Source organism: Lepidochelys kempii, chromosome 1, assembly GCF_965140265.1.
Source record: "Lepidochelys kempii isolate rLepKem1 chromosome 1, rLepKem1.hap2, whole genome shotgun sequence".
NCBI classification, from domain to species: Eukaryota; Metazoa; Chordata; order Testudines; family Cheloniidae; genus Lepidochelys; species Lepidochelys kempii.
The window spans coordinates 297,063,747-297,080,801 of NC_133256.1; the positions used below are offsets into that span (position 1 = coordinate 297,063,747).

The 17,055-nt window shown below is 38.1% G+C and overlaps 1 protein-coding gene across 3 annotated transcripts in view; it reads right to left on the reverse strand.

Moving 5' to 3' along the window:
- The window catches only part of PDZRN4 (PDZ domain containing ring finger 4), a 386,169-nt gene that overhangs the window by 38,141 nt on the left and 330,973 nt on the right, over positions 1-17,055 (reverse strand). For all 3 annotated transcript variants that reach the window (XM_073328040.1, XM_073328042.1, XM_073328041.1), the window contains one exon: positions 16,849-16,951. In XM_073328040.1, coding sequence (XP_073184141.1) covers positions 16,849-16,951 — 103 coding nt within the window. The remainder of the gene's footprint in view (positions 1-16,848; positions 16,952-17,055) is intronic.

A 17,055-nucleotide genomic window follows, 5' to 3' on the forward strand; every position in this document is an offset into this window, starting at 1 on the left:
TCTGAATAAAGCCTAAGAAACTACTTTTAATTTTCATCCTGCTAATGGCACTTGTGACAAAATGATTAATTGAAACAGCAATGGCCAAGAGCAGAGTAATTTAAAGAATAGGTGGATAAAGAATGAGCTGAGAAAAATATCAATTTGGGTTTTTTTAAGTATAAAACAAAATAGAAACAAACCTAACTTCACAGTGGAAACTACATTTATTCCATTGAAGCATCAGGTATTAGGCCATTTCTGGAAGTCAGTGGGACTATTCACATAATTGAAGTTAGGAATGTGCTTAAGTACCTTTCTGTATCAGGGCCTCTATGAGGTGAAATGATCTTCTAGGGTGTTATATGTAGTTATGACTTGTCTGCTCTGTATACTTTCAATCAGGATTATCATACTCTCTTAACAGAGACAGCTTAATGTTACCTGCTTCTTGCTAGTGGTTCTCTATAACCCGTGGAAACCAAGTAAGGGAATCTCTTCCAGTGTCATAAATTTGTCCAATAATCTTATGCTATTGTCACCTCTCTTATTCTGATTCCAGACTTGGAAATGCTTTGGGCCTCCTGATCATGATAGACTAGCATTCCATATGGCAGACTGCACTGACCGTACCACTCTAATGATGCTCTCTCTTTTACCTATATAACTGGTAGACTATCCCCTTTCAGAATGGAGAATCACTGAACATTTAGGCTGCTGCTTCTTGTAAAGCTTAAACCTCATACTCCCGTGTCTTAAGTACACACGTTTTTTGCAATCATTAGCTAATAAATCTGCTGGTAAAATCAAAGTAGATACTACAAACAATGTCTGAGATAATACACATTATCTCTGTGGAGGGAACTAAAATAAAAGTACAGCAGAGAAAGACTGTGGAACTGTATTAACCCCCTGTCCTCCGCCCATAATCAAGCCCTATGATATTAAAAATCTAACAGCATCATCATGCTTCCAAAAGCATAGGGTCAAATTCAGAGGGGCTATCAATGCTGATTGAAGTTACACACCAATAAATTGGTGTGGGTGTAAAATGGTGTGATGAACACACTGAGGAAACAAAAGTGGGTTTGTAGCAGAAGGAGCAATCAGCAGGAGATTGAAAAATGTTTCCTAGGCTTTATTTTATACCACCATTTCTATCACCTCTTAATTTGTCTGATCAGGCAGGAAAGGTGAATGTCATGTTCTGATGACAACAGTATGTACTTCACAACATGTAAAAGTGCATCCTGAAAACAGAAGTTTGTTGTTTTAAACAAAACCTCACAGTTTAGGTCCCTAATCCAAATTATGTTTTCATTCCTGTTTCACAGATTCATTAGGCAGAATCTCTGTTTACCACTTCTATCTTTGACAATGGAGGGGAGTAATGGGATGAAACTGGAAAAAAAGGAAATGAAATCTGAATTCCAGGAAAAATAACGTCAACAATGAACTTTAGACATCACTGATCATTCTTCACCAGAGCACTTATCTCCATGCAGATGCAGGAAGTTGGTGGATCATTCACTGAACTTTTAACAAAGGAATTTCAGTAATTCTATTTCTGGGGCCAATATTTTAGATTCTGGTCTTTTAGGAGGCCCTTTAAAAATATGTTGATTAAGTAATCCTGTATGGTTGGTTGTTTTTTTAAAACATGCCAGTCAGGTAAATTACTCTCCCAAATAATCTCCATAGGTAATCACTGGAGCTGTTTAAAAACAGGATTGAACAAAACACTTAAGAATATAGTGTGTGTAAGGAACATTCCTAAATTGGCAGAGGGGTGTACTATATTAGTGGCTCTCAACCTTTCCAGACTACTTTCAGGAGTCCGATTTGTCTTGCATACCCACAAGTTTCATCTCACTTAAAAACTACTTGCTTACAAAATCAGACATAAAAATACAAAAGTGACAGAGCACACTATTACTGAAAAATTGCTTATTTTCTCATTTTTTACCATATAGTTATAAAATAAATCAACTGTAATATAAATATTGTACTTACATTTCAGTGCATAGAATATAGCGCAGTATAAACAAGTCATTGTTTGTATGAAATTTGAGTTTGTACTGACTTTGCTAGTGCACTTTATGTAGCCTGTTGTAAAACTAAACAAATATCTAGATGAGTACGCCTACCCCTGGTTGAGAACCACTGGCTTACATGACCTAATAGGCTTAAATGACCAGAGTAGATGATTTTACATTTCCATCTCTAATTTCTTTTATTCTATGATAAATCCAGCTCAGAACAATAAATCTTTATTAATATCTGCAATATCAGAAATGGAAAGAGAACAGAAATTTTCCATTCACTGGAAAAGTTCATTATTTGTCGTGCCTAATAACAATTAAACATAAAAAACTCTAACACTTCGTCTTTATGATAACTGCCTGATCAGGGTAGACCACTGTAAAGGATCAGTTTACAAGAGAGATTATATAAGGAAAATGCCTATGTCTTGGGCCCTTTCTTAAATGTATCAATGAAAACATTAGAAAAGCTTAAGATTCCATAGGGAAGGCAAGTCAGACTGAATGAAAACTAAGTTTCCATAGATCTAAGAATTATCAGAAGGCCACATAGACTTACATTCTCCTGTTAGAGTATTTTCCAGGAAACATGTTAATGTCTATATAACACAGGCTAACTATAGGATATTCATGAGAAGTGTTTAGTATACAGAATTGTGTAATGCATCTACAATAAATGTTGGAGGCCAACATATAGGGTTGCACTCCATTCATACACAAAAGAATAAACTGAAGTTTCAATGTTTTCTGTAGATTTAATTTACCAAACACTGGCCACTGTATTGTTCAAAAAGAAGTATTTTTAATAAAAAAAACCCAGCACTCTTATTCCTCAGATACCGTTATTGTGGGAGGTAATGAGCATCTTAGGATTTTAGCTGCACTCTTTCCAGTTACCCCTTGGGCTCTCCTATTTCACAGAATTTACAACCCATTCTGCTAAATGCCTACAGAGAATTGGTCAAGTTCAAGATTTTTCTTTTAAAGCAATTGAAATTCTTCAGTTGTGAAAATAACCTAATGAAATGGCCCTCATTTTCCCTCTCTAACACTCCCAGTGTGTTACGTTATGCAGATTTGACATAGGCAGGCACAGCCACAATGTATTTGGGGGCTATTTGGATGGAAATAGAAAAGCTATGGAGCAAGACAGAGCCAGTCTAGATGTAAACAAGCTGGAACTGCTGGCAGCTGTCCTGTTACAAATAAAATTGCATTCCCCACTGTCTTCTCATTTATCAATTTTGACAGAAGACTGTCCTGACTTCTCATAAAAAGCATTGAAAAGGACAAATCACATTGGATATCAGATTTGCCAGGATGGATTTGGTTGGTAGCTTACCACAAAGAAACTGAGGTTTATCTCCAGTTCACATGGTGGGGAAAGACAATACTCTATCCAAGGGGTGGGGAGACTATAGGATAAACTGACTTTTAATCCCTATTTTTTATAGTCTGTTTTAGTTTTGAGGCTATCTGACACAAGATTTGTTTACATTGCAGCAGAAGCATTCCAGCAAGCATTTCTCAAATAACAGCTCCAAAGGCAAAAATAATAGCATGAAAAGGCAATTTAAAAATATGATCACTTTTCTCTCATCCCCATCTCTATAGCTACAGTTAGGGACATATGCTGCCCTGTGTCCATGTGCAGGACTCCCTCAGATGTCAGCATATGTTAGAAAAGTAGTACCCACCGTTAGAAAAGTGGTACCAGGATATACACAGTACATGTGATTCCAACACTTGAGCACCACTATTTTGGGTGAAAATTTTTTAATAACTACTGACCTACACAAATAAGTGACAAATCGTTTAGTAGTAAGCAAGCCTGATTTCAGATCTCATACCAATAAACCATTATCTTCCCTAGTCTATTACAGAATAAACAGCTGGCATACAGTGCTATATTGCATTGGAAAGCAGCAGCAGTGAGGAGCTCCAACTGCAGCTGCTGAACATGAAGTAACACTCCTCAGCAGCTGCATTTATAATCGGCTCTCCACTAACTGGGAGGAGGTGCACCTGTTCTATGGCATATGCTATACAGAAGGTCTGAGTCGATGATCACAGTGGTCCCCTCTGGCCTTGGAATCTATGAATCTATCTGTCAGCTGCATAGAGTGGAGGAGCAACATGTTGGCTGGCTAGGGCAGTGGGTGAGAGGTGAGTAACAGTTGATGGGCAAGTGGCTTGGGGAGGGCGAGTGGGTAGGTGTGGAGCCACAGAGCTGGACAAGGAGAGCTGGTTCTGGGAAGAGAAAATTTTCCTGCTTGGTAAGAGCACTGCAACCCTTTGACCACTGAATCATTTCCAATGGGCAAATTTAAATGTGCCAGAGTAGGACAAAAGGGGTAAAAGTATGGGACTTGGGTGCACAACATTTTAAAGCCAGTGGGCATTCACACGGTGGATCTGGCCTTGCTGACTTGCTTTTAAAGCATATTTAAGCCTCGAACTTAAAGGACTCATGGTAGACTTTAAAGGGAGCGTGTCTTATAAGCAAGTCAAAGAGAAGAAAAATTATTTAAGGATTATAGACTTCCCAGCTGCAAAAGGCTCCACAGCTGTCAGCACATCCTCCAGTTAGTTACAAACATCCACCTGAACTCCAGTTTCCCCTCTACTAGCCATTATAAGTAACAGTGAATTTCCAGATGCTTGTCAGAAGACAACCTCAATAAGCTCATCGTGTGGGATACAGTAAACGTACAGCACCTTAGACTCTAACAAAAAGCAAATACTTTGCACTGATTTTTCTGGACAATTATACAAACTAAAAAATAACATGTCCTCAACTTATATTTGTTATTTTAAATAAATCTACTTTACCTTTATTCTCAGCCTCAACTTATCTCATTTTACCCTCTTCACTAAATCTCTATTTCTGTATCTGTTTCAGTCTCTCTATTTCCCCTCAGACTCATTTATCTTTCTAATTCTTCTTTTTCCTCAGGTGATTTTCCTTGTTTCTGACCCTCACCTCATGGAAAACCATCCATGCTGATCTTATTAGAACAATTTTGATCTACTTGTGGATGGCCTGAGATTGACAGAGGTTTCCCTCAATGAGTTTGTGCCTTCTTCTCAGAGAGATCAACAGGGTAGGGCTGGACAATTGTGCCTATGCAGCATCCTTGACGGGTCCAGCCTTGGTCATCACTCCTGTTCAATGCCTATGTGAGGCTGCAAGGGAGACAGGGAGAGGAGTTTGGGGCTGAGGTGTCATCAGTATGCTGAGGACACTTAGCTGTGGGTCTCCTTTTCAGCCAGCCCAGATTCTACAGTTTCCCCTCTTTGCCAGTGCCTTGTTGAAATAAGGGCCTGAATGAATTCCAACTGGTGTTGATCAATCTTGACAAGATAGAAGCAATGCTACTTAGTAGTAGGAAGCATGAGATTAGGGGAATGTGTTGGGGTCATGGCGGCACTTATTGTAAAATTTATTATATGTCTTTTAGTTAGATTGACTTAGAGCCTCAAAGTCCTACTGGAGTCATCACTATTCTTGGATTGACCTTGTCAGAAATTTGACAAATTTTGACAAAAAACGAAAACAAAATTAATTTTCAGATGTATTTGCAGTGAAAATTTTGTCATCAAAAACAAAACCACAAAAACTGAAATCACTTTAGTTTTGAGCAACTGAAAATCAAAACATTTTGGCCTAAAACTGAAAATGTTCAGCTGAAAGCTACAAACCCCCTAAAAATGTCTGGCCTAAATCTGAACCATTTTTGGCTATAGGCCAAAACTTTTTGGATTTGGGGTTCTCTGACAAAAGAAAATGACTTTTTTTTTTTTGAGGAAAGCAGACACTTTCAGCACACAATTCCAGTTTGTCAAAAACCCAATTTGCCACTGAAAACAGGTTTCAACACAAAATTTTCAACCAGCCCTACTCCTGTATTCTCTATGACCTGTAGCTCTCATCATCATCTGCAGCTGGCACAGAGGCTGCCATTTCTCCTCTCTGATACAGCCTTTATAATGGCCTATTTACAGTCTTAGTTACCTCCAGGCTAAGTAACTGTAATTCACTCTTTGGTTCAAGCATGGTTATTTCAGTGCAACATGGAATCTTTAGTTAGTGCAGATTAGAATACATCTGCTCCTACTGAATGGGGTGGGACACCATGAGCATATGACTGTTCAAAATCTTTGCATTGACTTCTTTTTCATTTCTATCTGCAGTTCAGTGTGTTGCATATTAAAGCCTTGAATGAACTGGGCCCTGTGAGAGCCTCCACCTCCCACTTTATACCCCGTTGCAGCTGAGGTTGGCTGACATGTTTCTTGCTGTCCTTTCCCAAAGTCATGGGCTCTAAGACTAATGGTAAGGCCTTCTCAGGTGAGGACCCCAACTTTTGGAATTCACCCCATACTTTGGTGGTGTGACAGCATTCAAGTCTGACAAACTTCAGGGCACAGAGCCAGGTCCATTAAAATAATATGAAGGAGAACTGTGTGAGGGGGAGTAACTAAAGGAGAGAGGGTAAGAGAATTAAAAAATGAAGAATTTTCTCAATGTCAAAGATCTTAGGTCATTCTTGTGGGTAACTTCTTTTCCTTCCAAGGCACAACCTTCTAGGCATCAGCTGCTCCCGAACCTGGATTCCCAACTCTCCTTATGTCTACTAAAAAGCCCCCTACTACAACTTACAGTTCTCTTTAAACTGCAGCATATGTCCTTTTCTAGCTGATGTGCTTAGTCACACAAAATCCTAAGGTTTATATGATTGTCACATCTCAAATTCAAATTAACTGAGGATCAACTTGGCATAATTAGCCTTCACTTTTTACAACCTATTCACTTATCTTGAGTAAATTCATACCTCATTTTTGCTTGTATTTCAAAATTACTGCCCAGCACTTGGCTGTATATACAACATTATCACTGCTGACTGCCTGCTTTAGGATTGAAATGAGTTAGAAGATTTATTTGCCTCATCATCACATTCTAAACATCCATCCACCCAATCACAATACAGGAGATACAACAGATGTGCTAACATCTGCTGTGAAGAACATTTATCTAGCCAACAGAACAGGCAGCTATGATTTCAAACGCTTAAAACAGATAATATTCCACATGTTTGTACATTCTTGACCTAAAACTTTATGAAAGCTATTTTGGATTAATTAAAATCAAGTTGCCGAAGACAATATTTCAATTCTAGACAGCTGTGAGAAATTAATACACTTGCCTGAACTGCAATCTGTCTGTTAAAAGGAAAATAGTGTGAAAAGACAATGTTAAGCTTGCACATTTAAATCAGAAAAAGTCAGAAAGTGCATAGGTTAAGGGTCCAGCAGCAATACCAGCTCACATATATGCCCGTCTGCTTTATATAGTACAATATATAAGCATAAATTAACCTAAAACATTTGATCATAAAAACAGGCATACAAAATGATCCAAAGTAATTTTTAAATCATGTTAGGTTGTTTTCCATCCCCCCCGCACCAATGTGACATTTAAGCAGACAATAGCCATGTTGAGTTTCAGCTGTTCATACTCCATACATGTGACCACTCTATACTCTCAAAGACATATATTGATGAATTTCAAAGCAGTGTGATAAATTGCATTTGTCACACACCATGGACTGTCTCACCTACAGGAACCTCTAAGAAGCTTTCATGAGATACACTGTGAAAGAAAGAAAGAAAGAAAGAAAGAAAGAAAGAAAGAAAGAAAGAAAGAAAGAAAGAAAGAAAGAAAGAAACTTTCCACAGAGAAATGCTGTTTCCTTCCAGATTTCTCTCCCATTCATTGTTACCCAAGGCTGTGTGTAAAATATTCAGTCCTAAGTTAAGGTCCAATATTTTCTGACCTTTCAGGGCTGGAAAGGTGAGATTCCCAACTTCCAAGCAGGATGCAGCAATTCCCAAGATATTAGATCGTAGAACTGTGACATTATTACTAAGGATACGAGTCAGTCATGGGTATTTTTAGGAAAAGTCCTGGTCACAAGCAATAAACAAAAATTCACAGCCCATGACCTGTCCATGACCTTCACTATAAATATCCCTGACTAAATCTTAGCTGGGGGACCCTGGGGTGCCACTGTTTTGGGAAGGCCCCAAGGGCAGCCCCACCAACCGCTGCTTGGGCCACCCATGAGGCCGGTGCTTGGGCAGTCCCTGGAGGCCACCAAGCAGCAGCTGGTGTAGCTTGTCCCCAGGGCTGCTGCTCTGGCCATCCCCGGGGCCAGCTGCACTGGCCGCTGCTTGGGTAGTCCCCGGGGCCAGCTGCCGGGGGCTGCCAAGCAGCAGTTACTCCTGCCACCCCCGGGACTGCTGCTCAGGCGGTCCCTGGGGCCAGCCGCTGCTCAGGCGGTCCCTGCGGCCAACTGTCTGGGGCCGCCCGAGTAGCAGCCCATGCAGCTGGCCCTGGAGCATATCCAGCATATCGGATGGTGTGACTGGCTATGGGTTTGCCCCAGTGGTTTGCTGCGGGGCCGCTCCAGCAGCAACCAGTGTGGCTGGCCTCGGGGTCAGCCACTCTGGCTGCTGCAGAAGTCACAGAGGTTGTAGAAAGTAATGGTATCCGTGAGTTCTGCGACCTCTGTCACAGACATGCAGCCTTAATTATTATTACTACATTACTATTGTATATTATGACTACATTATTACTACTACTATTATACTAACACTATTTTAAGACATTTTTAAAGAAAAAGTGGTAGTTACAATTTTCTTCCTTCTTAGGTCTGTATAGTTGGATACATGATACTAAGACAGCCTGGCTTTTAAGGTGGAAGTGTATGAACCAATAGTACCAATGAAACATTTAAAAACTCTTAAATATTTCTATCATAGTTTACTGTAAAATATGGGGCATATAAAGAATACATGAGAGTGTAGCATAATGGTATAAAAATTGCCTAAAGATAAATCTTCATCAAAATGGAAGATTTACAATCCACAGAATTCTACAAATAGGTAAACACTGCCAGTACCTTGCTCTTCATTCTTAGAATGAAAAATAGACACCATGTATTGTAATGTTGCCCAAAAAATAAATTGCTGAAAAACTAAGCTCACTTTTCTTCATTTTCTTTGGAAATCTTAAGCCCTGACAACGAGGGAATTTTTTTATTATCTTTCAGGTGAAATGAGGAGTAACCTTTTGTTTGTTTTATGAAATCATGAAACAAAATGAATATCACTGACTTCATATATTTTCCTCTTGTTCTAAAACACAATGAATGGTAATAACTTTGATAAATTTGCCCATGTCAGTTTTGTGTCCTCTTCTCCAGTGATGTTTACTAGTTAGAAGCAAAATTCAAGTCTGTAAATTGGGATATTCATTACCAGTGACAGCTACAGATTACAGCAATTTTATCTGCTTTGAATTTCAGCATTTTGTATGGAGTGATCCTAAATATATATAAAAATTAGGAACAAACAAGCAGAACAGCAACTGACCTGACATCTTACTTCATCCTAAATGATCCAGTGATCTCCATATCAAATGAAAAGAGGGAAGTGTGATTTAGTGGCTAAAGTAAGAGTGTTATTACTCAGGACTCCTGGGTTCTATTCCCACCTTTGTTACTGACTGGCTGTACTACCTTGGGTGAGTCACGTAATATGTCTACGCTTAGTTCCCCCACTTGTAAAATGGTTATAATAATATTTATGTATCTCACTAGAGAGGTGTTAGGATTAGTTAATTAATATTTGAAAAGCAAGTCTGCAATTCTGAAATGAAAGGTGGTATATTAAAAGTAAAGCAATATTCTGTTATTACCACTACGCTGCTTATTTGCACGTAGTGCTAACTATATTTAGACAGATATTACATGTGTCTTTGTGTAAATCATGACTGTTTAAACCTCAGGGACTTTATATAAAAATTCCTATAAAATGCATTTCCTTGTGCTCTAGTAGGCCAAATGTGTGCTAAAATTTCACATTAATTATTATAGTGTGCTATTCAAATAATTACAGTAAAACCTAAGGCTATCCCACTGTTTCATTTTTAACTGTCATTCTTTTTTATAGTCTGCACTGACTGTCAGAAGGATCACAGGAAGGGTATTACAGTTATAGCAGCTCAAGACTTCTCTTGAATTACAGGGAAGAAATCTTGAACATCTTTATAAAAACTCTAAGCAGTGAAATATTTTTAGATATACAACTAAAATAATCTCAAGTGTGTCAATGATCAGACACAAGAGTATTTGAGAAGGTTTTTCATAAATAACTTTAAAGTGCAATCCACTTTTTCCTATATATTTATATGAAAAGATTGTGCTTGCAGCTGGAAAAAGATGTTGGTAAAACTAGAAGGACTCTAGTGGAATTGACATCACACACACACACACACACACGCACACACACACTCTCTTTCTCTCTCTCTCTCTTAGTATCAGAGTAACAGCCGTGTTAGTCCGTATTCGCAAAAAGAAAAGGAGTACTTGTGGCACCTTAGAGACTAACCAATTTATTTGAGCATAAGCTTTCGTGAGCTACAGCTCACTTCATCGGATGCATACTGTGGAAAGTACAGAAGATCTTTTTATACACACAAACCATGAAAAAATGGGTTTTGTAGTGGTAAACACCCATTTTTTCATGGTTTGTGCGTATAAAAAGATCTTCTGTACTTTCCACAGTATGTATCCGATGAAGTGAGCTGTAGCTCACGAAAGCTTATGCTCAAATAAATTGGTTAGTCTCTAAGGTGCCACAAGTACTTCTTTACTCTTAGTATCCTACCTAATATTGTAGGTAGGTTATTTAAAATGAAAAATTATACTTTATACTTGAAAAAGTGTCTCACTAAAATATTTGAATATAGTAAGCAGTGCTTCCAGTTTTCAGCATTAATTTTTAGGGTATTATGAAGAAGCAGCTCAGCAAATGCATATAATGCTGTAAAGCCCAGCTTTTCCAAGCTCCTTCTGACCTGTCTATCAGTTAGTACTACCCCCTTTTATAAAACTGACTAGTAGCTGCATAAAGTTGACAACTGTAAGCCACGTGGTGAGAAACATTCTCTTCTCCACTAAAAGCCTACAGTATATTTACCTCAATCCACCACCAATCAGATATAATTAAAATGGAAAACTACAGCCTTGCTCATAACTTTAGCTGTTCTAGTTTATAACATATATGTCTTTATTAGGGCTCCAGTTAAGGAGCAATGTATTTCTTGAAACTTTTTTTTTTACATTACTTCTGGTGGCTGCTGAATTTGATATCTGTCTTTTAATTGCTAAGGAATCTTTTTGATTTATTCCAACTTTTAGAAGGTTCAGGGGAAAATCTGAATTCAGTAGGAAAATAAAAAAAAACAGCACAATCTTATGATATGTAACTAAAGTATTACAGCGCTTCTGTTCATTCATATCACTATCATTATAGTTGAATGAAGCTGAAACTTGGTCTTATGAGGTCTCAGCCAAGGCCTGACTTCCTGACTTCTCCCCTTCTCTCTCATTCTGTCTTTAAGAAAATTAAATCTAAAATTTGATTTAATAATTGTAATTAGAAGCTCCATGCTAAATTGATGAGGTTATGTTACAAACCTCTAACTCAGAAACAGCATCGATTTTGTAGGCCATGGGTCCATAACATGGGTTAGTTTCTTTGTATAGATACAGAAGGTGGGGGAATCAAACTAAGTTATTTTATTTATAAAATACAGTCATTGTGCATGCATGGAGACCATTTGAATGAAAACTGAATTAGGATTTTTAGCATGCAGGAGCCATGATTATATTGACATGACTGACTATAATGTTTACGAGGGGTATTTGCAGGCTATCACAGCTCTGACGGGAGCTGTTACAAGCTATCAGCTCAGTAATCCTCATGTTAAAAAGCCCCTAAATATGTATTTACAAGATAGACAGATCAGTTTAGTCTATTGGTTAAATAATCCATGTGTTGAAAAGTCTCTAAATATGCATTCACAAGACGGATAGACCTGTTTTGATCTGTTGGACCAATACCAGGCCTTTCAGAAAGTTCCTAAATCATTTTGGAGTCAACATATTAGCAAGTCCATAAATACACATTTAGGGCTGAAACCTGCAAATACTTAAGCATGTGAGTAACTTTACTCACATCAGTAGTCTCATTGACTATAATGAGAATGCACCCGTGTGTAAACTTCGGAAACATAGGTCTGTTCAGAGTCAGGCCCTTACTCAGTAGCCTTTGAAAGAGAAGGAATATATTATATATTATATGTTGGTATGGAAAAGTACCACCAAAGGAAATTAACTCAAAAATTAAAGTCATGTTAAGCTTGTGACAATACCCAACAAATAAAAAGACTATTCAGCTTTAAGGCTGACACTCATATTTCTCTCATCAGTGATGGCATACTTACTGTGGGGGTACCCTTGAATACTGGATATTAAGTAGGCCTGCTGAAATGTTTAGAGACAGTAAGACATATTGAGGCTACAGGGTGAGATCCTTTTGCTGCTGAGAGTTTGAGAGTTGAGAGTTTTGCCATTGATTTCAATGTGGTCAGGACGTCACACAGATTGTCAGTTGTCTTTAATTCTCCTACCTCTTCTCAGTTTGGACCACATGTATAGCTGTGCTTGCAAAGAGGCATTAAGGCTTGATCCAAAGCCACTGATATCAATGGGAAGACCTGTATTGACTTCAGGAGGTTTGGACTGAACCATTAGTGCATAAAAATAAAGTAACTGAGTTTCACACCAGAAAGGACCACCATATTATGTAGTCTGACCTGCTGTATGTCACATGCAGCCAACACAACCCAACTCCCGCACACTAACCCCAACAACTGAAATGAGGCCAAAGTATTACAGCCCACAGGAGATTAGACTATTACATGCCACAGGGCGAGAGTAGGAGGGATCGAGATGCATCAGTGCTCAAGGTGCCTACAATGGCAGGAAACTAGTTAAGTGAGATATATCCAGATACTCCGGACAACTGACCTGCACCAACACTCCTCACAGAAATGCAAAAAACCCCCAGGTCATTGCCAGTCTGACTTGGGGGGAAACTCCTTCCTGACCCTGAGCATGTGAGCAAGAACCAACAAGCACGAGAGAGAGAATGCACTGTGCCACCTCAGAGCCCTGGCCTATTCCGTCCAGTGTCCCATCTTCAGCCATGACCATCCCGATACTTAAGAGGAAGGAGACCAAAAGACTCCATAGAATACACTGGGAGAGGGAGGAGTCTGTTCCTGACCCCTGCACATGATTGGCTGAAGCCCTAAAGTGAGAGCTTTTAGGAATATAAATCATAAACCAGAAGTAAGCCCAGAGCTGCTGAGCCCTACCCTCACAAGCAACCCCATCAGACGATCACACTCCTAAATTTGCCCAGCTCTCTCTTAAAACTAATAATGTGGGTTGCCCCCACAACTCCTATTGGGAGGCCGTTCCAAAGCCTTACCCCTCTTATGGTTAGAATCCTTCTTCTAATTTCCAGCCTGAATTTGTTCACGGCCAGTTTATGCCCATTTGTTCTTGTTCCAATATTGTTCTTTAGCTTACCTAACTCTTCACCCTCCCTGGTATTTACCCCTTAACTTGCCCTCACAGCCTTCTTTTTGCTAGACTGAACAAGCCAAGACCTATCAGTCTTCTTTCATAAAAAAGTCACTTTATTCCCCTGATTATCCTAGTAGCTCTTCCCTGCACCTCTTCCAGTTTGAATTCATCCTTCTTGAACATGAGTGAACAGAACTGTATGCAGTATTCCAAATGAGATCTTATCAATGCCTTGTACAATAGCATTAATGCATCTCTATCACTACTGAAAATGCCTCACCTGATACATCCTAGGATCACATTTGCCTTTTTCACAGCCACATCATATTGGTGGTCCATAATCATCCTTGACTACACACCCTGATCTCAATTCTAATATGAGGCTTCCAACTTGTAGCAGAAACTGTTATTATTAGATCTTAAGTGCATGGCCTTGCACTTTTGTACTACTGAATTTCAACTCATTTCTTCCACTCTAGTCTTCAAGGTCATCCAGATCTTCTTGTAAAATATTCTGATCTTCTTCAGTATTGATAATATTTCCCAACATTGTATCCTCAGCAAATTTCATTAGCACACTCCTACTTTCGTGCCAAGGTTATTAATAAGAATATTGAATAAGACTGGTCCCAAGACCAGTCCCTGAGGAACTTCACTAGTAAACACCCGCTAGTCTGATAGGCCACCCTTAAGCACAACCCATCACTTTGTCCCATTTAACTAGTTCCTTATCTATCTTACAAATCTTGTGCTAATTCCCATCTTCCCTCATTTAACTAAAAAAATCCTATGTTGTACTATGTCAAACGCTTTACTGAAGTCCAAGTACATTAGATCTACTGCATTTCCCGTATCTAAAAATTAGTTATTTTCTCAAAGAAGGAAATCAGGTTATTCTGGTGTGATCTACCTTTGGTAAACTCATGTTGCATTATATCCCCCATTTACGTTCATGAATTCAATTATTCTTTCATCCATAGTTTGTTTTAAAGCCTTGCATGCTACCGAGGTCAGATTAGTAGGTCTGTAATTGCCCAGATCACTTTCCCCACCCTCCCTTCTCAAATATAGGTATGGTATTAATTATGCACCAGCTATATGGTATTACCCCTCCAAATAGACAGCTAGATTTATTAAAAATCATTGCTACTGGACTAGCAATCTCATGTGCCAGTTCTTTCAGTATTGTGGAAATTATTTGGTCCTCCTGATTTGAGTGCATTAATCTCTTTAAGTTTTCACTCCAGCTCAGGTGTGATAATTTTCATTTCTATACACTTATTTCCAACAACCATTACACCTTCATAGTCATGTTCTATATTATACTTTTGAAAATCAAATCAAAGTATTCATTTAGTTTTGGGACCACAGCTAGACTATTTTTGTCTTTAATCTTCCCATGTACACCTCACAGTGGTCCAACCTCATCCTTCCTTACTTTCTTTCTATTTATATAGCTAAAAAAAATTATTTATTTTAATTTCTATGGCAAGAGCTAATTCAGTTTGAGATTTAGCAATTCTCACTTTATTCCTACATTTTCTAACCCCTAAAATGCAGGACTCTCTTGCACTTAAAATTAACAGATTTGCGTGTGCAAATACTTTTCTGCACACTTAGGTGCGAGACTGTACATCCAAAAAGGAGTGCATATGTTTCTGGAGATGCATGTACCTCTTACGCTCACCATTGCCAATGGGTCCTTGTAATGTCACATCACCAGAACTGGAATTTAACATAGAAACTTAAACACAGGGGCTGGCTTTTGTTCTTTCCTGAGTTACAGAAATTGTGTTTGGAGTCTTTTTTGTTACAGGATGCAAGATGTAGTCATTCCCTCCTCTCTTGTTTCCCGAACAAATTATTCTCCTCAATGGAAGCCAGACAGCTCCTTTCCTATTTAAATTTCATGTGAAACATTCTTTATTTCAGTCATTCAATGGGTTTGCCTTGGGCAATTGAATCACAGCTGACAGTAAATTAATGACTATGATGATGTGATTAGTAGAGATTACAGGCTACTGAGAACCTGCCTGAGCATTTACCACTGTCATAATACTTATGCTGGCTATTATTAGGGATTAATAATGGTCATAAAAAGGACATGATTCCACTGTACTAGACTCTATATAAATGTAAAATCTGTCTGCATTTTTAATGTTTCACTAATATTCTGATAATAAAAAAGTTGTTTTTCCCATTTTAACTAGGTAAGATTTTTAAAATTTATTCTCTTTCTGGCTGTCTATTTTGCCATTTAAAAAAAATATTATCAGATAAAAGAAAAGGAGTACTTGTGGCACCTTAGAGACTAACAAATTTATCAGATAAATAGTCTCTCTGACAGACATAAGCCAGATCTGCTACAAATAAACACACACACTCAGTAAAGAAGCTAAAATTATATTAGCCATGTGGAATCGAAATAGAACATAAGCCCCAAGACTTTTCCGCTATTAGATATCAACCAAAGTCCAATTGGGAAGAAATAATGATTTCACTAATCCCTAACAATGATTTTTTGAAGAGTTCAAATACAAGTTTGTTTGTTCTGTGTTAGCTTCACCAAGTAGATTTATTTGATTTTCCATGTTCCTGGGGAAAGAACTTCAGTTTCCCCAGGTTGTAAGCAGAAAAGAACATAAAAAAGAAGAATATAAAAGTGAACAATGTGCCTATTTACCAAAGCTTTCCCAATCCATTTTATTTCCAAATGTCAAGCCGTTATCAGAAACCTTTAAAAGGTTTCTTTATGTACTATTAAGAGAGAGCAAATATTAGGAAGAAAGAATATTTTCCCTACTTTCATGAAAGCTACTTAATAATTTATATACTTGTTATTTAAAATACTGTACAGTGTATAGCTGAGCAAAGGATAAACATGGTCTAATAATAAAAAACACCATGCACTGTGTATACTTGCTCTCGATCCTTAAGGTGGTAGAAAAATTGCCAATTAGTTCTGAAAATGAGAAGAAAAAGTAATGACACTTCTAGTTAGTTTTTTAATTTCTGAAAGACTTTCTTCAAAGTGTCAAAACTGCAAAAAGCAGAGCAGTTTCCGTCACACAATATGGTATGTGTAAAATAAGCCCTTCTAAACTCACACATACGTGGCAAAAATCTGCTTCCATTTATACCCATGCAACAGTCCATGACACTGTACAAGTCTGACTGAGGGAGAGAATTTGCTCCAGTAATTAATTTTTTTTAAAAAAAGAGCATTCCTGCTTTTGTTCTTCTCACAGGACTTTGATATCAGCTCTGTAAATACAGTACCTGTAGTTGTAAAAAGAAATGCTGTAGCATGCCAATGATCTTACCTCATACTCAAAGTCCTCTGTTCTATCTGCATCAGCAGGAAGGCTGGAAAGATACTCATTACCTTCATAAAATTCATGCTCCACTGGGTGAAGAGAATGGCAGCTAAGTGGGACAAAGCAGTACAACAGGAATAGATGAGACAATAGTTTTTCAAATAAAAAACGATAAAAAAACTTCTCTGTAGTTTTCTCATCTTTGGAATGCTA